The 22,474-nt window shown below is 39.3% G+C and overlaps 1 protein-coding gene across 7 annotated transcripts in view; it reads right to left on the bottom strand.

Annotated features, from left to right (window-relative positions):
• marchf8 (membrane-associated ring finger (C3HC4) 8) overlaps window positions 1-22,474 on the bottom strand; it is a 112,945-nt gene that overhangs the window by 21,311 nt on the left and 69,160 nt on the right. For all 7 annotated transcript variants that reach the window (XM_084735349.1, XM_084735352.1, XM_084735354.1 and 4 more), the window contains one exon: window positions 11,637-11,687. In XM_084735349.1, coding sequence (XP_084591475.1) covers window positions 11,637-11,687 — 51 coding nt within the window. The remainder of the gene's footprint in view (window positions 1-11,636; window positions 11,688-22,474) is intronic.

Raw genomic sequence — 22,474 nt, 5'->3', positions numbered from 1 at the left:
ATATAATATATTTTCTCTAGAAGAGCAAACAAACAAATGGAGATGGTGGTGGTAAGTCAAACACAGTTCAATATATATGTATAAAAGTCAGTTTATGTATCAGTGTCCAGAAGGGAAGTGACATATTTAGCAGCCAACGCTCCACAGAATGAGCGGTCATTTCTCTCTTTCTATTAAACTTTGGAGTTTGGGGAATATTTTTCAAATTTTGGAGAAAGAAAAATCGTCTCTGATATTTATGTGGTTTTCACACTGTGTGAAAAAGTGTGGTTCAGTTTCTGCAGCTCCATCGTCACAGTGACAGCACAGTCTGTCCTCTGCGGGCAGACAGGTCTGCCTCTGTCTGCCAGACTGTGGTCACTCAGTCTGTACACTGTCAGTGACCCTCTCAGGTTTATATCAGTGGTCAGGTAGTCTGCCGCACTATACTGTCATACTGTGTTTAGGGACAAATACGTTTCTTTCTTTTATTATAATTTGGTTTGGTCTAATGTTCTGTCAGCAAGCCTCAAGTTATCATAACAGATTTCCTTGGTGGCCTGGGTGGAGGGTGGAGCGTTCTGGGGCTATGGGTTCTCTGCAGCAGCTGTGGGTTTGACTACAACATGTGGCCCTTTGCTGCATGTAGTTCCTCCACTCTCTCTACCCCTTTCCTGTCATATCTTCAACTATCCTGTAAAATTAAAGGCATAACAAACTATGTTAGATTTAGTTGCATTTTGTCACTGCTTTGCTGTCACTTCTGCGGTTGTTTATACCGAGTGGAAAGTGGACGATAATGTTGCTGTCAAAAAAATCCTAATCTCTCCAACTTGGAATTATAAGTCAGAGGCTGACCTGAATGTTTTTTTTCCCTCTGGGCTGCTTGTAACTGCAGCTTGTGCGATATGATACGAACATGGCATAATCCCTCATAGCACTGCAAAACTGTGCACACACAGCTACGATAAGTACAACAGGCCAAAACTGAACAGGAAGTCAGTATGTATATGGTGATGGATGTTTACAAAGGACAGTTTGAGTAATATTTTTTGTTTTCTCTCTTAAATATGTTTGGGTTTTCTGAGGGATTGTTTAAATATGTATGATTGACTATGCCCTTTTCTCTTAATCCCTCTGTCTTTGTTTAAGTAATGTTGCAGCAAAGAAAAGATGGCCAAAACAACAAAACTAAAGCCCAAAGTGCAATAAAACATAATTTTCCTTTAAAGAAAGGGCTTAGCATTTTGGCATATTTGCTTTCTTGCTGAGAGTTACATAAGAAGATTGATAATTTGTCATCCTTATGCTCCAGTTCTGCTTTTAAAAACAAATGCACAAATATCACAGACACAGATGTCTCATCACCTGTAGCCTCAGACACATCATCATTTCCAGAGGTAACACCTAAAAACTCTCCAATATCAAAGAAAAGTCACTGAAATCACTTGCATCAAACAAACCACAGATAAAAAAAAAACAGAATTTTTACACACCTTGGGCGTCTAGCAACCTTATAAACTTTTTAGAGAAAAACACAAACACAATACTCCTTTCAAAAAATAACTTGTGACCAGAACAAAACAAATAGTTGAGGAGTAGCAGGGAGTTAAGTCCTTAATTGAATTAAATGAAAGACTCAGACAGGCAGTAATATAGTCACTAAAGGGTATTTAAGGGTGAAGCCAGGCTAGCTGTGTTTAGCGAGCAGACATGTGAGCCGCATCGATCTTCTCCTCCAACTCTCAACAAGAAAGTGAATAAGTGCGTATCCCAAAATGTTGAATTATTCCTTCAACAATGCATCCACTCCTCCAGAGTGACAGCATCCAGACTGGGTAAGGAGGGACAGTAAATAACAGAATCAGATGGTGTTTGGGTTCCTAACGTAAAGACACGGGGGGCCTGGTGATTTCAATAAGAAACTAATTACCTATTGATTTCATTTCTAACTAAGGGGAAATTTATTGCCCGCAGCCTGACACCGATCAATAGGAAATTCAATGTCCAGCGATGCCCTTCGGTCTGTTTTCTGTCTGTACACGAGCAGCACTGCTTCTCCTCAACCGTCCTTTTTTCATTTGCACACAAAGACACATCCTTCTCTTTTCTATTGTCATTCCTCCAGGGTTGTGGGTTCACCAGATCTTTTGAATGCTCTTTAATATTCCAATTAATTTGCTTATTTTAGTAGTTCAGACATTCAAGGTTGCTGCAGGGTGCTCCTGGACTATAAATGTTCTTCAGAGTGGTAGAGAGAAAAAAAAACGGTTGAATCAAAGCAATAAAACGTTTTGCAACTAGCGCTATATTTAAAGATACAAGGAGTATTTCACTGGTTATGAAACAGCCTCGATTTATTACTAATGCCTCTATATGAACTCATAAGTTTAAGAGACCATCTGCCAAAAGATGAACTATGTCTGTATAGTTATTCTTAATGCCTTACATTTTCTCAGGCAAAGTTACAATGAGTTGTATTTTAACCAGTTAAAAAATTAGGTTTTATAGTTATTATTATGATGGAAACACTACCAATTTTGTCAACAGTGGTCTCTAAAATCAACTAAATATTAACGTTCCTTGTAGATCAAGACTGCACTGATGACATTAGGTGGTAGGGCTGGGCCATATATCAATATTATATATGATTGTGATATGAGATTTAATATTTGATAGATTGTGGATATCATTACATCGTGCTATGTCATAAGGCTGCATTATAGTAAAGTGATTTTCTGAACTGATCAGACTGTTCTAGCTGTTTTACTATTTAATTTTATCACCTTAACAACTTCCATGTTTGGCGTACACAACGTGTTGTCAGCCACAAGCCACATCATCAGTAGTTATTGATATAATCGATATGAAACTTCACTATCCTGATAGGTTTCTCAGCTATATTGAGCAGGCCTACTGGATGGTATCTTTATTTTATTCTAGCTGTGTGAACATAATGTTTCAGTGCCACGTCGCCTCCGTTAATCATTCATGTTCTCATTTCGTGTGAAGCCACAGAAAGATAACCAACTCTGAGCTGAGTCAAAACAACAGAGTGATTATAACACGTGGAAGTAGTAATGATTAACTTCCTAATGGCCTGTATGACTCTTCAGACTTCTATTAAGCATCTGCTCTCTGCTCATAATGTCCCTCTCTTTAGACGAGGGCCTTTGATGAGCCAATGAGTACTTGCGATGATGTTTCGACGACTGCAGAAAAAGACGTGTCACGTCGCCTTGACACTTCATTTAAACTGTTAAAAAAGCAATTTTACACTTAAATATATCCATTTAATTCTTAACTGATTCTTTTTTTTGGCTCTGATGAGCTAATAAGATATGTTTGCACTATATGAAGACCTGCTTATTGTGCTTAGTGAAACACAGTCTCCCAGTTCATTACCATAACTACTTATTTAACCTCTCTCCTTGAGTACTTACAGACTTCATCCATGCATAAATTATCTTCATTTCCACTTGTTAAACCTTTCTACCGTCTCCATCAGCTCCAGGAGAGAAGCACAGCTCCCATTTTCTAGCCACCGGGGCCTCTCAAAGAATAACCTTTAAAATATAACAGGAACAATGAATCACTGCCTTCCAGTGAGAAGCGGCTAACAAGTCAGACACATCGCTGAACAAACCATGTGAGCAGACCAGATGTTGACAAGGTGCCAATGGAAAAGCAAGATAGAAGATAAACATCTAAATTAATTTTTGACCTTGAAAACAGTGCAACATCCACTCATGCTTATCCTCGCTTTCACGTCACACTCTAATCAGATTTTTTTCTATTCTTTGAAATAACAAACCCTCACTGGGTTATTTTAAATGTCTGATAAAACAATCCACAATTAAAAATTCCCGTTCTGGAGAAAGACAGCTGACTGTCTAGTCTCATTCCAAGGTCGTTGAATGAGACTTAATAATCAACTATTTTACTGACCGGCCAAACTCTCCCGTCACAGGCTACAATTTTTTAAAGCCTGAGAACAGAGCCAAGAGGAGGAGCAGAAGTCTGCGTCTCTCTGACCACTTATATATAAAAATCGTTCTGGAATTCTAGCTCAGTGACAACAAAAATAAACTTGCAAGCTTTTTTCTTAAGCTTTTGACCACATCCCATGGTCTTTATCAGGGGACAGAGTTTGCTCAGTTGTGATTGAACTGTTTACATGGATGAGGTTGACCACCTTTACAACTTTAAGGGAATAGTTTGACACTTTGGGAAATAGCATTAGACAAGAAGAGACATCTCTCATGTCTGTGTGTTACATTCAAAGTTACAGCCTTTAGCATTAAGTTTAGCTTAGCATAAAGACTAGAAACAGAGGGAAACAGCAGGCCTGGTTCACATACAGTAACTCCCTAAAACCTGGGTATTGCTTTTACCTTTCAGGGGGTTTTTTTACCTTTCAGTACATAAAAGGTTAAATTAAGACACCAACTAGGAAAAAGACATTACAGATGATTGTCAGAGACACATAGGGCTGTTCATGCCATATAACACACACGGTAGAGACAACTTATGAGTGTTCACACCATCCAACAGCTTAAGACTCAAGACCCGAGATTTAGTCTTTTAAAAAATATGTTTGTTCTGTTGTGAAATTAAGTATTAAAGTGCTTACCAGAATTCCTTAAGAAATGTAGAGCTGACGTGATTAGTTGATCCATCAACTAGTCCAGCGGCAGGAAAATAAAAGCTATTTTGATAACTGACTAATCATTTCGATCACTTTTAAACAATCTTCAAAGCTGAAATATTAATCATTTTCTTGTTCCAGCTGCTGCTTCTGTTGCATTTCTTTGGTATATATGATAGCTAAGAGTACCACTTAATATTTAAAAAAAAAAAAAAATCATTTGATTATTTTGACAGGTATGAGGACTGCGATATGATTCACGATCAGTGGGAATTATTTTTTTGCATCACAATTTCATTTTCACTGAAAAAAAAATTTAAATCATGAATTTATGTGGAGTGTTTACTGAACAAACTTTGGTACAGACTTTCTTACATCTGGAGAACGAGGTTTGTAGGCAGGGAATCTCTGCAGTACTACAGCATGTCATTATAATGCTGTTTTGTGGCATGTTTTCATCAGAAAATTGCACCTTCTGTGATTTGGATATTATATTTGGCCATACTAATTGTATAACCCTAATAGCAAACTGAATATCTTTGGTTGGTCAGACCGAATAGCAAGCTCTGGGAAACTATAATGGGTATATTTCACCATTTTATTTGAACAGGAATCTGTTCTAAAAATAATCATTTAAGTTGCATAGCTGCAGCCATAAATATCTGACAACCTATGATGCATTTTAATGCAGCTTTATAACATTTCTTGCCTCTCCTCCATAGGTGTAATTTCATCACTTTGCAGACAAATAATCAATAATAGCATTTTTCATCAAAAGCATTTCGTAATAAACTCATTTCAGTCTGTTTTCTCCAAAGACCAAAGCTAGCTTCAGCAGAAACCCATAAAAATGAGCAATGCTGCCAACAATTCAACACAGAAACCAAAGCAAACATGATGTGTTCCAAGAAATGAACAATTTACTTCAGAACTGATATGTTCTTCAAAATAGTGGCCCTGTGTGTAGTGTCAACATCAGTGGTCTGAACAGACCAGCAGAACCTGTCCTGTGGAGATCTGAAGCACAGACTCAGGTTATGTATCACACTGCAGCAGTGGAGCCCGAAATGCTGCAAAACTGCAGCAGCTTGAATTTTAGAGCACCACCAGATGTTTGGCTGCCTATCAGCGGCAGCCCACAGAGCAGTGGGTCAGTGCTTTGTGTCTTTATGAGGACTGTAATAGTTTAATTCCTTCCCAAACAGAGTAGGAGGCATCGCACAGCTCCCTGGCACTGTGCTAAAGAGAGAAACGGCTACAGCTAAGCCTCCTGACCTCGCAGAGTGGAAAATCAACTCCTGCCAAATCACCGGGCAATCCTGTGCCCACTAAAGCTTTCAGAAGCTGCTTTTATAAATATTCTACATTGACCGTCCTTTTATTTAAACACAAATGCTCATTATTCGCCCTTATCTTCACCTTTCTTTCACACCTTTCCAGACGTTTTCGTTCTAAACAGCTCGATAAAAGACACCTTATGAAATGAATCAATGAACAAAAATAGAGCAGACAAGAGATAATGAGTTTTTGGCTGTGGATGCATGTAGACATTTATATCTAAAAGCATACACCTTACTGCCTCCATCAGTGAGCTTGTCACTGTGCCGGATTATCATCTTTATGAAACAATTCACCCCCTGGCTAACTGCTGCTGCTTGTTTTCCTCTTATTATATAAATCTCTCCCTCCTGGTGTGTGTGTGTGTGTGTGTGTGTGTGTGTGTGTGTGTGTGTGTGTGTGTGTCTCATGACAGGTATTACAGTGTCACAAGTAACTGGATACCTGGAGAGAAGATGTTTCTCTGAGTCATCCTGCTGTTCGATTAAAGAAAACATCGACAGTTTGGTGACTGTCAACATGAAAAAAGGCAGGAGCTAGAAGGCTAAGAAGGACCAAAAGTATCCTGTCTGGTTATCAGTATAAAACTGGAGCAGGTGCCTTGACAGAATGAACAAATTCTTTGGATGTTTGAACGTTCACAAACAAAATTATCCAGACTGTACAGTCATGCCAAGCCGGAGATGTTATGAAATATTCCTCTCGGGCCGGTGCTGTGGTTATTTATGTAGAGAGATATCTTTTAAGTAGGTCAACAATTGGATACGAGCACATTCATTTTTGATTTGATCTGACACGAGCCGATGTGATTCAGCTTGAATCTGTGCCATGTGAAGCAGTGTAGGGTTTGTTTTGGTGGCCTTATTTTTGAGTCTGGCTGGAGCTCATGTGGAAATGAATGAAAACAAATCACACGTCAGTCAAGATCCTCCATTAAACTGCCATCAGACAAGGAACGTGTATACATTAAAGGAGGGAAATGTAACAATTTTGTGTCCAAAAATGAGTCCAAATAGTGAGGCAGAGCCGCAGATGGTGTATTGAATAGGTTGAAATCCTATTTAATATACAGTCTATGGTTAAAGCAAGTTAGTTCCCCCTTCTTCCTTTAATGGAGCTCAGGCAGGCTGCAGGAACAATGCAGGAGTGCAAGACGAGCCAAACACTGTAATTTGACAATGAAAAGTGACGACGAGTCGTCCACTGTAAGTTGATCGGCTGTCAACTATTTGCCAATGTAAAGTTAAGCCCCTTATCCTGAAAACAGGTCCACTGCTCTGAAAATACTCTGAAAGTCAGTGACTGACTGCCAGCCTGTTATAAACATTACTCCTTCTAAAAGATTATTAATAGTTTCTCACAACTCATAAACAGACATTAATTCATTTGGCAAACATTCGGCATTAATTTGAACTCTAATTAACTAATGCAAAACAGACATACAATATCACAAATTACAGGCTGGTCCAGAGATTTCAAAGGTGCACGCTGCGGCTGTAGCATTGTTGTCTTTCAACTTGGCATGTTTCCTAAATCTCTGATGACATATGTTAATTTTCTGATTTAGTATAGTAAACATGTTCTTAAAAGAGTTCTTACCAGCTCTACATTTTAACTGCATCGTTACCTTTCATTTTCTGGAGCTTTGCCACATAAATGACCTACATTTTATATTCTTTGAGCAAAAAAAGGAACATTTGAGTCACTGCTGCAAAATCTTCCATCTCATCCTGCCAATGCTGCAGAGAGCAGGCAGGCTGCATATATGCATAAAATAATCTCCTGTAGTCTCGCAGATCAGATTCTGGTTCAAGCTGCTTCCAGGGAAAGTGGTTTCAGGGAGATGGTGTGTTACCGAAAATATATTACACCTCTATAAACGTCTTTGACAATATTCCTCAGGAGTTTCGAGAGGACTTTTTCTTCTCAGGTGTTCCAAACCAAGGCTCTTATGGTTAACGAAAACTAAACTAAAATCTTAAAGTAGGTGTGAAAAATAATTTCGGTTAAGTAGAATAAAAATAAACAATAGACTATATGAAAAAATAACTGAAATCTGTCAACACAGCATGAGGAGACACTGGTGCATGTTTACTGAGAATAGGATGTCTACATGACAGAAAGTAAATTTTCTTAACCCTTTAAGTGCTTCGTTTGTATCACAATACCAAATCTGAACTTCTTAGAGCTTGCTCCTGACAAATATCTCCCATATTATAATAAAAAAATAAAACTAATACTGAAACTAAAAAACTAACAAACTAAAAATTTAACATTACTAAACAAGAAAAAGTACACCGAAATGAACACACTCTGGAAACTAACTGTAACTAAACTGAATTAAGCAAAATGAAAATAAAAACTAATAATAATAACTAACTGTTGAGACTCCTGACAAACTTGTATGGCCAGTGAACAATTAATACAGATTTATAACCTGCCAGTCAGTGGTATTTCCTTTTAGGAAGGAGTGGGAAACACCAGCTGGCAGACAGCCTGCTGGTTATTAATTAAAGCTGTCAAACTTAAGAGCTCTGTTCATACTTTATGTCCATCACTTCATTACACACACATTTGTCTGAAGAATGGCGGCCCGGGTAGGTAGGACATTCAATGACAATGCATGGCCATAACTAATTAAATCCACCCCTCCATTTACGGTTGAGATACCTGACACTAAGATCTCTCGGCCATCTCCTGCGAATTAGTGTGTAGAAAGCAAATGAAAAGAAGAAAATTAGTTTTTTTAATACTCCAGACTTTTCAGACTTGAGCACACATCACACATCTATATATTGAGTCTTTCTGTTCAAACTAGATTTTTTTGAAATGACATGGATGTCCCGAGCTGATCTGCCAAATCAATATCTGTGGCAAACAAGGTGGTTTTAAATTGGCTGGTTTCAGATTTTAAGCCCCATCAAACTATCAAAACAAACTATAGAGACACAGAAGCTCCAGGCCGACAATGCTGCACAGACATTAAACAAAACCCAGTTGGAAAACATCTGGGACATACACTTATTCACATTCTTCGCAAGAGTTTGATACCACACTCGCAACTGTCCATTAAATATGACACTGCAGCCAGCCTTAGCATTTAGACTGGAAATAAGGGGAACAGCTAGCTTGGCTCAGTCTAGGCCATAAATCCACCTACAAGCACCTCTCAAGGTCACTAATTGATAAGCTGAATTCTCTTTGATTAATATGCATAAATATCTAAGTGTAAAAACAACAAATTTTAGTTTTACAGGGTGTTATGTGTCAGATTATTTCTTGGCCAGGAACAGTTACCAGGCAACGAGTGGAGACTCCTGACAAATGAAAAGGCTGCATGTGAAATTTCATACTAACATGCATTTAGTACACTAAAAGAGTGTGTCCTAAACCTTATAGTATGAAACCAATAGTATGTGAGGTGCTGGACACTATGCCTTTCAAAAATATCCCACAATGCAATGCAGTAGTGACAACAACCACGGAACAGACTGTGGTGGACAGTGACCCAGGTCAAGGTTCAATTTAAATGTCACTGATGTTTAACTTTGTTAGCCTTAATATTTTTTTAAATTGGGACATTATCGGCACAAGTTACCATGGTTGCATGTGTCCAACCAGCAAAGAGGCTTACAGGAAGTGATGTGATACACCCTGAACAGTGCAAAAATATACATACTACTGTTTATTCATGCAAAAGTATGTTGATCAAACACAGCGCTAGTCAGGAACATAATCCCCCATAAAACAAGATCACTTCAGTTTTGCACAAATTAAACTTTGCTAAATGAATTTAAGATGAATTAAATTTAGCTTACTAACAAGAAAACAAACGAGCGCATATTCCAAAATGATGCAATAATCCTTTAAAGGAAAGTGGTGGTGCATGCTATTTCTGTCTCTTTATTATCAAACATATCTGACTTAAATGAATAGTTTCATAATTTCAACCATCGACAAAATGTCTAATCTGGAGGTGATGATTAACAAAAATTTGCTGCACTAGACACATACACAGGTTTGTAATCATTATCTCACTTTCATCTAATAGGTGGACCTCCTTTACTACATAATTTGAACGTTGTAAACATTTGATGTGGCACGTGTACTTCAACTTTGACAGACTTTGTACTTTGCACACAATACAGTTTTAAAATGCAATGGACTAGGGTTGAACAGATTGTGTAATTCTGGACCAATACAATACAAATGTTTAAAATAGCAATTTGGCTGGTAGCTGATGCAGATACAAATGTTTTTTTTTTTGGTAGTTATTTATAATGCTTTTTTTTTGTTATTTATTCACCTTTTTAATGCCAGTGAATAATTTTGTCAAAAATATGGATAAATAACGATACTGAATATTTAAAATGCTTTCAATACTCATTTTTCAAAGTGTCAATAATCTGCTAGCAGCTGCACCAGAGCCCACATAGTCCTGCCACCTCTTACTTCCTCACAGTTCTGCCTCCTTCTCATCATTCATCACATTTGCTGTATCTGTTTTCATGTTACGGCCTTGTTATATTTATCTTTTAATGAAAATCAAAAAAATCTATGCCCCCATTGTTAAGTCAGGTTTCTCCTTGGGGTACTGGAAATGGTATTGCATGCTGATAAGTTTCAAAGCATTGGATCAAAATTAGAAAACTAAAAAGCACCCGTTGCTGTCTTAAATCAAAACAGAGTCCTGTCAAATTAGTGGTTTCTTCTACGAAACAGCAGCTGGATATGCTCAATACTGTTTATATATATATATATATATACTGTTTATATATACTCAATACTCAATACTCAATATACTCAATACTATTTTGTCTGACTGCAAATAACCAACACATTTGTGTGCAATATCGATGCTGCACAACAGACAAACCATTGCCATATTTGCAGATAGGGCGTGTCAGCAGGGCAAATTTGACTTAAAATGTCTGTATATTAAATAAACATAATAAATATTATTTGTTAAATGACTCCATGACCAGATTTTAAATAAATCATAAAGCATAAAGCAGTGAGTGTTTGTTTTACAAAGCTTTTACAATGCAGTGTAGTTTGGGAGCGTCAGATTGTGTTTAACTGTTACCAGGAAAATGTTTGTGTTATTTGTCACTCAGGTACAATATCTTTTATTTGCTCATGTCTAAAGAGTGACAGGCTTGTGGATCAAACATTATTGCCAGTGTGTTCCCGTGGTGATGAAGTGACCCTGACATCTATTAGCACAAGTAAAGGGTTTATCCCATAAGAGGCTCAGGAGAACAAGGATTGAAACCCGGGAGTCAGATTCGATGCAGGCCGTAGCTTCGCCTGAGGGAACGATGGAGAGGAGAGGGCGGGAAGAAGAGAAAGACACCGAGAGGAGAGGGTTGTGCAGCCTGTCTGACTGAGAGTCACACTGAGCTGAGCTGTAAAGACACGTCTGTTCTCTGGAGAACGATCAGAGAGGCAGCTCTGATTGGGGCGGTGTGATGCAGGAGGGGCAGGTTGTGTATCAGCTGCTCTCACTCCACCGCATGTGTATATCTGTCCTGTCAATCTCTGCCTTCTCCACGGCTCACCTCACCACCACCCTCCAGTTTTTTATGTTCTCTCTCTTTTCTCTCTACGTGGTGGAGGAAAGCCATACATCATTCATTCAAATTTTTCCATTTGTGCGTGCTTTGCTCACCTTTGATATATTGCTGGACCTGCTTGCAGAATGACCCAGGGGCTTTTCATTCTGTGGAAGAAGAAAAGGAGTGCTCCAGTGAGTGAAAAGGTATATTCAGAAACAGAAAAGAAATGCTGTCCAATATGCATAGTGCACAGTGAGAGCTGGCATATACCTCAAAATTACTATCTGCATCACACTTTATTTAAAATGAATGGAGCTGTACAATGACTAGCTTTTGACATCATTCACATTCCACCATTTGAAAGAGAACAGACATTCACAGGAAATCTTTGCAAATGTAACAAACTGTTAAGAAAACTAAGAGTCTGCATGTGTAGAAATTCACAGTAGTGGTCTTTACAGATCCACCTGAACCAAAGGACCTCAGAACCACTAATATACAAAAGTCTGTGCCAATCTATCAAGCAGATAACTACAACAAATGTCTGGGGATCTCCAAAGTCAGTAGGATTCATCCTTTGGGTACCATGTATGTCAAAGTTCATGACAATCCATGTTATAGTTGCTGATATATTTCAGTCCGGGACAAACTACATTCATATCTGCACAGTGATTCAAATAGTTCAATTACTTTTTGCCATTTTTGTGTAGTTAAATACAAAGACAAAAGTCCATAGAAGGAACAGAATGTTTTATTCGTATTTTACCATTGCTTCTCTACTGACTGATGGTCATTTTATACAAGACCAACATTGACATTCCTTGCACTTTCCAATGAATAGTTAGTCAATTCAATTAAATTTTGTATAGCACAATCATAACAGACTTATCTCAAGGCATTCTTCATATAAAGCAAGTCTAGACCATATTCTTTTTAAACCCAGTATTTTATTTATGATCTGTGAACAAGTGGGCACTTTTTTAAACAATAAACTCAACTGAGTGGCATATTTTTGGCTTGATTATGTTTGGGGTTTTTTCAAAGTAGTTTTGACTACTTTTTATACGTAGCTTCAGTTAACCAAGCTGGATACCTTTGCTATATTTCAACTTCTTCCAGTGCGGAGTAACTGTTAGCTTGCAAAGCTGCAGTCAAAGTAGCTTCTCCAACAGTGGCAAGCATACAAGTAATAATGTAAAGGTTTTAGGGTGTAGATATGGTGATATGAATGAAGAAATCATGTTAGAGGCTATAGCAGGAATGGGAGGACTGACTCATAGTTTGTCTCCTAATGAGCAAACAACAATAAAACAAAGCAAAGCTTCAAGTCTCAGCAGCTCTGCGGCCTGTGAGCATCTTAAGTGAGTAAATCAAGTTCTTCTGGCATGAGACAAAAGCAGGACAAGCTGGTTACATAACACATCCGTCCAAATTCTAAATCAAATGGTGTCACAATATTTGTATCAGGGAGTGAAACAGGCCAAAACTGTCAGCACTCAACACAGTTAAGTTTTGTTTTGGGGCTGTAATGATCCACGATTCCCACCCAGTGTTCTCAGCTTGCATGAGGGAGTCGGATAAACAGCCACTGGGGTGTTGTGCTGCATTCAGTGCTGGTATTAAAGCCTTGCATGATTCCTTAATGAGTAATCAATCAGTAGTTACATAATGCTGAGTTCACACCAGGTCCAACAGGGCTGCAGTGCTTTAGACACAACCTAATCTTTGCAAAGGGAAATCAGCTCCACGGGGAGAGTGTTTAACTGTCTACACACTGAACACATAGAAACATGGCTAGATTAAACTGTTAGGAAGCAAAATTTCCCCCCAGCCTCCCATCAAGAACCCAGCACACCACACATGGCAGCTACATTACGTAACCACAGTCCCAGAAATCAACAGGCAGTCAAATGCAGGAAGAATACAGTCAGATCCAATATTTAAAGCAGTTTTTAAATGAAAATCAACTTGTGCCAGGTCTATTTTCTAAAGTTTGGGAGTCAAAATTGTTACAATTTGTCCTGAGGGAGGCCCTAAAGTCTGAAATAAACTTCTTAGCAATCCATTCAGTAGTTGTGGAGACATTTCACAAACACAAACAAACAAAAAAACAAAAAAAAATATCAACTTCATGTTGGTGCAAGAGCAAAGGTCAGACAATCACAAAAGCCAGACAGCTTCATCCTCAGGATACAAAGTAGGTCTGCAAAAAACTTTCAGGCAAATCCATCCAATAATTGTTGGCAACCAACCAACAGACTGACATTGCCATTCCTGCAGTAGGCAAGATACGTTTGTTATTTCCAGAGTAAAGGTGTGTGTTATTTTGAGAAATATTTCTTTAATAGCAAACAGATGAGAGCAGTCTGTCTTTGATTTGTCAATTCAGTGATGTTGATGAGCTGCAATTACAAGTTTCATCATTAAGCACCTTACTGTATCTTATTATCAGAGAAAATGAAACCAATTACATGATGTATGAGTCAATAACCAGATGTTTGGAAGCAGCAGCTGGAGTACATCGAGGACCTGTTTTTCTCCAGACAGTTGATTAAAGTGGGCTTTATGCAAATTATGTGAAAGGCAGCCAGAATCTACCTGCCCTATAGTCTGCTGTGCATTATGTTATTGCTCTGCTGATGTGGTGGCATCCTGTTCAGACCAGCTGAGTGACACGACATCTGACAGACACATAAATGCGGTTTATGACCAAAAAAAGTTTGTTATCATGTCAACACTTCTGTCTATATTTGCACGCTCCCCCTCTCTCTGCTGCTAGTCCATAGCACACTTTTGTTCTTAAATCGATGGATTGCTTTTATAATACCTGGTTTTAGGTGGGTGCTGCAGCCCCGTCAGGCCTTTATTTTATAGGACAGGTACAGATAGACAGGAAATGGGGGAGGGAGTGGGGAGAAGACAGGGAGCAAAGTCTAAATAGGCTACAGTAGTGTTTGGGCTGCCAGGAAATGCTAAAACACATGCACATGTAAACCGATCAACCTATAAGCATAACAGATGACATTTTAAACTCAGAGCCACCAGTTCCATTTTGATGTTTCTCGTAATATTATGACTTAATTCTCAATAATTTTTTAAATTCTATGTAGATAAATTTTTTTAAACATATACATACTGTTGGAAACAACTTGAACTATTTTTCTGCACTGGCAGATTTTTGCACTTGTTTTAAGAAAATAAGGTTTTTGGGCACCAATATTAGATGGAAATTAAATTAATTAGTAGGAGATTTTGCAGTGAATCTGGGACTTTTGTGGCCTCTGGAGGTCATGGGCCAGATGGTAATCCAGCCTTGAAGACAAGGACATTAACAGAGACACATGAAGGATCAAATGCGCACACACACACACACACACACACGCATGCATGCACAATTACAGACAGGCAGCGTTTATGTAGAAATCTCGACCCCGAGAACTTTCTTTCATGTTGTTCAGAGGCAGCAGCAGCTTAAGTGTTACCTCTGCCATCGTTGTCCAAACAGGAAGTACATTAACCTTGCCACCAGAAACTCATGAGTGCACACACAAACACACACATCATACCACTAAGAGACTACTCAACGTGCCTCAAATTCTTAATCACTTTAGTGCTTCACTTGTGTTCGTGACTAGTTGCCATGGTGATAGAGGACTACTGTATGTGCCAAGTCTCTGTCACTCTGCTTCTCCCTGCTTCATCCCTATTTTCCTCCCATTTCAATGAACGCCCGAGGACATTTAAACACAAGATACACACGGTCTGGATTGTGGTCGCACAGACCCTCCCAGCCACGCTGAAAAGCCGACAGCTTGATATGGTTTCTGAGATCCAACTATGTGATTAGATACTTTCATCGGTGGCTGCATTCACTTCAGAATGTACCAAATTCTTGCCCTTTAAACTACTGTAACATCCTCGTCTGGTCCTATTGGGAGCAAAGGGCTACAAATTAGTGGTCAGTGCAGAGAGTGCAATTAAACACATCTCAGACATCTCACTTCTAATTCTCCAACAGTCGACTGCTCACAGTGTAATAGCAAAAGTTTCCATTATCTGATGAAGCAAGAAGCTGACATTTTAGAAGACGAAGACAAAATTCTGAATAAACATCTATACGCAATTTTCTGTCATTATGACAAACTAAAATGTCAGCTGCATGCGTGTGGCCATTATCTCACATCTCAATCTGTATTCATCTTATATCTTAAGACGCACATCCTGGCTGATTCTGTGAGATAACTCACTTCGATTCACATGAAAATTAATGACGACAGAAAAAGTTCTAAAAAACATCACAGCTCGTATGTTTACACCAGTGGTTCTGCAGATTTAACCACAAAGAATTTGTTAACATACACAAAATATTCCGGGTTTTGCTTTTTTTCAGAAAGACAGTATTCCTACTAAGCTGTTTACGTGGCTAATGAAAATTAATATTCCACTGAAATTCCTGTTTACATGCAGCTGTGCATATTCCGATTATGGAAAAGTGGAACAACCAGAGCCACTTGACCATTTTGCTTTTTTTTGTGTCAGAATATTGTTGTTGTCGGGAAGGAGATATAAAGTTATTTCATACATATTTGTATACAATTATGGCAAGAGCACAGCAGCATTACAACAAGAACTGGACAGACTAGGTTGAGTAAAGGAATTCATGAGAAACTCGAATAAACTGTTCAGGGAAATCGATGTGGAATAATAAAATTTAAGCAATGGTTTGTGTACAACAAATGGACGTATGTCGCTAACTGTGGCATAAACGCCAATTGAGAAGCATATTCTCAATGCAATGTATACATGTCCAAAGAGTGCACATCAACATATTAAAAAAGAGGCAAGATCTCACTCTCTTACGGTTCAAGTGGATTAAAATGAAGCAGTTCGCCTCCATCTCAATGTTACTCCATTACCTCAATGTCCTCAATACAATTTTACAAAAATGAGAAATACGGCTCTCAATGGGTGCAGTTTGTGCAACAAATCAATTGTCAGATTGTTGAGGAGGATAGAAATTCCGTTTTTGACAGAAGATGACAGCCAAGAATAACAAGGCACAGGCAGAAGAATAGAATAAATTGATGATCCTTGCCCTTAATCCTTCCTTCTTGGCCAAATATGGAGTAACAAGCAGATATGCCCAGACCAAGGAGTTTCTGAGAAATAACAAGGCCACAAATGGGCCGATGACTTTCATAGACAGCAGTGATTAGAGCAGAGAGGCTGCAGACGGATGACAAAAGATGAGAAAGAAATAGATCAACACATTTCCACGTGTCCTCCCTTTCTACCTAACCCCATTTCTCTGCCAAACTGTGTTACCTACAGTACAAGGTCTGCGAGTCACCTTCACTGCCACCATGACTGTAGACTATAAAGGGCCTTATTCTCTGGGCTCATGCATAATTCTGATAAAGAAGGTTTCAGGTTTCACAGTCCGCTGTGTCTGTCTTTCTCTTCCTCCTCTGTGGGTCTGTTCGCAGCCCCAGGCTTTGATAACACAACTTTCAGACTGGACTCTGAAGACTGGAGCTTGTAAGAAAACGAAGCTTAGGAGAGTACTGCAGAGGAGGAGAGGTCATATTCAGAGAGAATGCTGTGTCTTTCAAGGCTCTGTTCTCGGCCCACAGGGACGAGGGCTCAGTTCACTTTTAAGCAAAAATCTCAAAAGATAAAACCTTTGCAAATTTAACCCTGCCTCTTTGAAATGTGTGCATTCTCCACAAAGTTTCGACGTACTTTTTCAGCAGTCGAATCAACATTTCCGACTCTTAATCCCAAAGATGTTTAATTTACGATATAATTATGACAACCATAAAATTCTCACCACTGAAGAAACTGAACTAGAGAATAATTAGCTTGTTTGTTGGCTTAAAAGTGGCTAAAAACTACTGATTAATTTTCTGTTAACTGACTAAGAGATTAATCAACTATGTGATGAACCTCTCACTGTCTTGGAGGCTGTCCTGGCCAACCTCAGTGGGCTACTGGCTGACAAAGGAGGGTCATAAGAAGCTCACCTGGACCCTTGAGCTATAAAAGCTGGCCCCTGTGCTCACCCTGTTCTCCTTTTCCACCAGCTGGTGTTCACCCTGAATTATTCTCTTCTGGTTTGTCTTATGATTTGTGTTAACTTTAATAAATCTGTAGTAAAAATCTTGTGTTGACCTCTACTTGTCACATTCCTCCAGCCAGTTTGTGAAAAATGGGGGTTCGTCCGGGTCGATGATCTTGGGAGGGGTGTGTGTGTGATGAACAGGGGCCAGCTTTTAAATTCAAGGGCCAAGGTGAGCCAAATTATCTTACGATCCTTGCATGGCAGCCAATTGCTTGCCGAGGTTGGCCAGGACAGCCTCCAAGACAGTGGACAGTTCATGTGGAAAATAAAGGTAGGAGAATTTTTATATAATACAGTGAAAAGGTGACTAAAACACAAAAAATACATACATACATACATAAACTACATAAACCAGCTAAAGCTAAATGTCTCTTATTTTGTTAATAAATTCTATATCAGTGAATTAATTTCTCCCTCCTGGTTTCTGCACCATCTCACTCCAGCATTATAACACAGCCACAGCATAAAGATGGGTTTGTGTTTGAGGTCAACGGCTTCTCAGAATACAAAACCAGAGACCAACAGTCAGTGAGGCTGCTTACACACCATCTGTGCTTGCCTATACCGACAACAGTTTCCGTCCAAACCCAGACATGAAGTAGGTTAGGTCAGGGTCACAGATGAGAGCTGCTTGCAAAGCTACCAAACCTTCACCTTGTGCATTTTTCTAACATGAGAGATTGAGACACCTTTGAAAAGAACAGCAAGGTTGCAGACAGTTTGTGAACTATTGTGCTCGCGTATCACTGTGTTATGCATTATATATTGTGCATGCATGGACATTTTCAAGGTGCTTTTGTGCCTGCTTTTGAAATATTTATGTTGTATCTATTTTCCTAAACTGACTTCAACTACTTTTACTTATCTTCACTTCCCAGAGTTTCTCCAGGATCTGTCTGGACTTGCTTTGCTTTTCCAGTTGTGAATAAACAGCAGTGTTGCTCCTTAGTCACAACAAGCCTCTTGGTTGCAGTGCATTTTACCTGTAAGCATCAGTGGAATAATCAACCATCAGATCTCACCACTGCAAAAACATGAAGTCAGCATTTCTTTTGCCTGGAATAGACTGATCTGATCACTTCTAAATGCATCATAAAATACAACAACATGCCTCAAACTTGGGGGAAAAAGAGCATCAACACCCTTTGAGTCACTACAGAGACATAATTAACGAACACCTTCAGTTTCCGCTGCCTCAATCATAGACTGCAGCTCAAAAATCTACCATAATGACAAGCAACCTGTTTCCAGAGGTTAATGGAATCCCACTGAGTAAGAACAGTGCTTTTGGACTGATAATTGGTGGGAAATGTGAAAGCATCTTCATTCAGAGTGCCAGGAGGGAGAAAAGAGCCAGACCAAGGACAGTCTGAAACAGTAAAATTGATTCCATGCGATAAAGGGCATTTTAACAGTTGCCCTGGGAAATGGCCTCCGTCCAACTCAAACTATGTTCAACAATAACACCTCTAGACAGTAAATGCAAAACCTCTCTCTACTGAGCTCTAAAACATACTTAGGGAGATGGGTTAGCCCATTTTAGAGATTTTTTTTTTCCAAAGCAGCTCCTTGCCGAGTTGTTTTATGTGACAGTTACTCTGTTGAAAAAGGGCCAAAGAATTCACTTTATCATCTCCTGCTACAAATAGCTGACATCGTAACAAGACTTGAGGGAAGCGACCAAGAGATTGTAGGGAAAAAGAAAGAGGAAGATGCTTAAAGTAAGAGACAGAGGAGCCAAATGAATGATAGTTATCAGACAGTGGTAATGAGGAGGCTGTCGAAGGAATTAAATCAGTGAAATTAATGGGCAGAGGTTTGTGTGTGTGTGTGTGTGTGTGTGTGCATGTGTGGGTGGTTTATTAGAAATCACTTTTCTCATCTCTCTCTTCCTGTCTTGTTCTTTCTTTGTAAATTCATTACGTGTCTGCAATAAGTGACCTCTGCAGGCTGCTGAACTATCCATTCAACAGAAGCTACAGTTTCTTTATCATCACAGTTCAGTGTCCAGCAGCTCACTTACACCTCCGTCTTTGAATACTGAAACAACCCTGAGGGCTGCTTGTTGTGTTTATCCTTTCTTTATGAATACTGCGGTATGTTCAACGTTTACCACCCACTGCTCCACCCACAGTGAGCTTCTATTACTATGAAAAGTTACATGAACACAAACAATATAAGCAATAGATTATTTACTAATGACACACAGAATCATGTGAATCTTCAGTTTGTTGTAAACCTGCATGGAAGGCTCAAAACATTAGCATGCTGTTAAAACCCATGCTCAGTGTGCAGACCGTTTCTTCATTGCCAGTGTGCACCAGTTACACCTTTATCAGTCATTATAGTTAGTCTGGTGACCTCATGTAATGTCCACCTTCAACCTGAGCAATGTTTAATCAACCAAGACAAGTGATAAAACCTGCACAGGTGTATAGACAACATGTTCTCACTCCCAACTTGAAACAGCAGCTTGGTCAGTGCCCCATGTTTCAAACCATGACGCTGTAGGCACCCCTCTAGCGTCTCTTCCATGGTCAAGTTAGCGATAATAAACATGCAATGTCCATGTAGACTTTGAAAATACAGACACAAAAATGACTTGACTTGGTTCAGGTAATAACAAAACTACTTCCTGAGGTTTAGGAAGGAAAACTACAGGGGTAGGCTCAGGAAAAGCTCATGTTTGGGGTTAAAATAATAGACACATACTTATCTAACTTCATGTAGGTAATGTAACATACGTAAATTATATAGCTAAGTACGTAAGGCATTACAATCATCAGTTGCAACTTTATAATAGCAATGCAAATAATGCTTATCAACAGTTGACAAAGTAATTATTAACCACTGATAAAGTGTTACAATTTCCTGGTCCATCTCCCTCTGTTATGTTTTCTCAAAGGTGTCCAAATCATTTAGTAATCATTTACAAATACTTATTGTTTATTAACAGTGAAAAAAATATCAGTTTCCCATTTCCATTGTATTTCCACAGTTATTTGTTGTAAATCAGAAAACATAATTAACTCTGGAAAATCCTATCTGATGTGTGCTTTCTGAGAGTCAACACCATGTTTTGACTTGGAAGGAAACCGTTGAATGGCTTTACAATGCACGCTAGACTTCACTTTCAGCCCGCCTTTGGCACTTTATGTGGTCTGGTGTCAGTAAACACAACTATATGCATGGATGCATTCGTGCATCTTTGATTTAAGACGTCAAAGTCACTGTCAAATGAGCACTGTGATAAAAATGGTGATGAAAATGACTTTTCCGGGAACAAAAGCAGGCAACCATAACCACTTTGTTTTCAGTTAAACACCACAAAGCTAAAGATAAACAGCCATTAGACTGACAGGTGACAGAGCAAAGCTCGTGGATCTGCAGGTATGACTACAGAAACGGAGGGTTTAGCCTGTGGCAGACTGCACAGGGCGGTGTTTACATCTGAATAGCTTTCCCTGAAATAAATGGCATAAGCAAAGCATGATCTGCTTAGGGCTGATCAGGCTGCCAAATGCAGATCTAAAAATGAGGCCACCCTGTTTTTTTTTTTTCCAAGTTTCTGCAGACAAGCCGACAAAAATTCCTTCCCAGCCAGAGATAACAGATTCTTCTGCATAGTCTCAGCTCCTCAGAGAAATCTCTCTAAAAATCACATAAATTAAATGACAGCATTCTCAAGTAAGCCTGTATAAACACACTCGTAGCCAGCAAGCATGTACAAAATGAACACAAACAGATATTTAAGTAAACATTGCTTTGACTTGCTCCTCCCTCCTCAGAGGTCACCGGCACACATCCTTGCAGGAAAAGCAATATCAAACGTCCCCGACAAAGAGTCCCATCAGGAAAGGAAGCTGGCCCTCATGTGGTTTCCTACCCCTGTCGATATCCAGTGGCTGCTTAGGGAGGAAATGCAGGCTGACTCTGAGTGGGCAGCTGGGCAGGAGAGCGTCACCAGATGAGAAACTATGCACTGAAACAACAGTCAGTGGAGAGCTGGGTTGACCACAGACATCTAACCAGATCTACTGTGACTGTGACTGGAGGAACAAGCAGATGAAGATTATGCTACACAGAGAGGTCATGCACTTTGGAGAGAAGGAGCAAAAAATAAAAACCCAATAAACCACCTACTTAAGATTCTAGTTTCCAACAAAGCAATTGAACATTTGGCCAACGTGGCAGCATGTCTTATTCGAGGGTATTATGTTTTTACACAAGAGGCATTAGCTCAGCAAAACTACGGCCCCACGGTGTCAGCCTGCAGCATCTGTGTGTGTGTTTCTGACTGTGTCATAAAACCACATCAAACCGAGGCAGCATGTAAAGGGAGACTGCAGAAGAGGAAGGAAACACCCCCTGACTCTGTGTTTGTGGGCAAATCTACAGCTTCTCTGTGAGAACAAGCATGTCCGTCTGCGCTCTCATCGGCAGGATGTAAAGTTGTGGTTTCTCCTCCTCCTCCTTCTTCTGCTCTATCTCTCCCTCATCTTTCTTCATCATGGACATAATCACATCAGCATGTCCAAACAGGATATGGTGACCATCATAGTCAGTGCAGGACCATGTGGACAGTGACCTATTCTCGCTGTGTCTAATAAGGCTGCAAGTCTAATCCAACAACAATGAGAACTACAGAAAGAAGTAGGTTAAAGGAAAAACGCAACACTTTTCATGTGGCTGCCCAACCAGCACTGATGCTAAATGTAGTCAATTGACACAAACTCCTCAGTGCTATATTGACCAACAAAACTGAGTTTTCTTGGTCTTCTGATTCCCATAGCCATGTTATCACCATCCTAGCCTATAGCTCTTACTTTG

Source organism: Lutjanus erythropterus, chromosome 14 (assembly GCF_056507025.1).
Source record: "Lutjanus erythropterus isolate fLutEry1 chromosome 14, fLutEry1.hap2, whole genome shotgun sequence".
Taxonomy (NCBI): Eukaryota; Metazoa; Chordata; class Actinopteri; order Lutjaniformes; family Lutjanidae; genus Lutjanus; species Lutjanus erythropterus.
The sequence above is the reverse complement of the archived record's forward strand: the minus strand, read 5'-3'. Positions and strand labels throughout refer to the sequence as shown.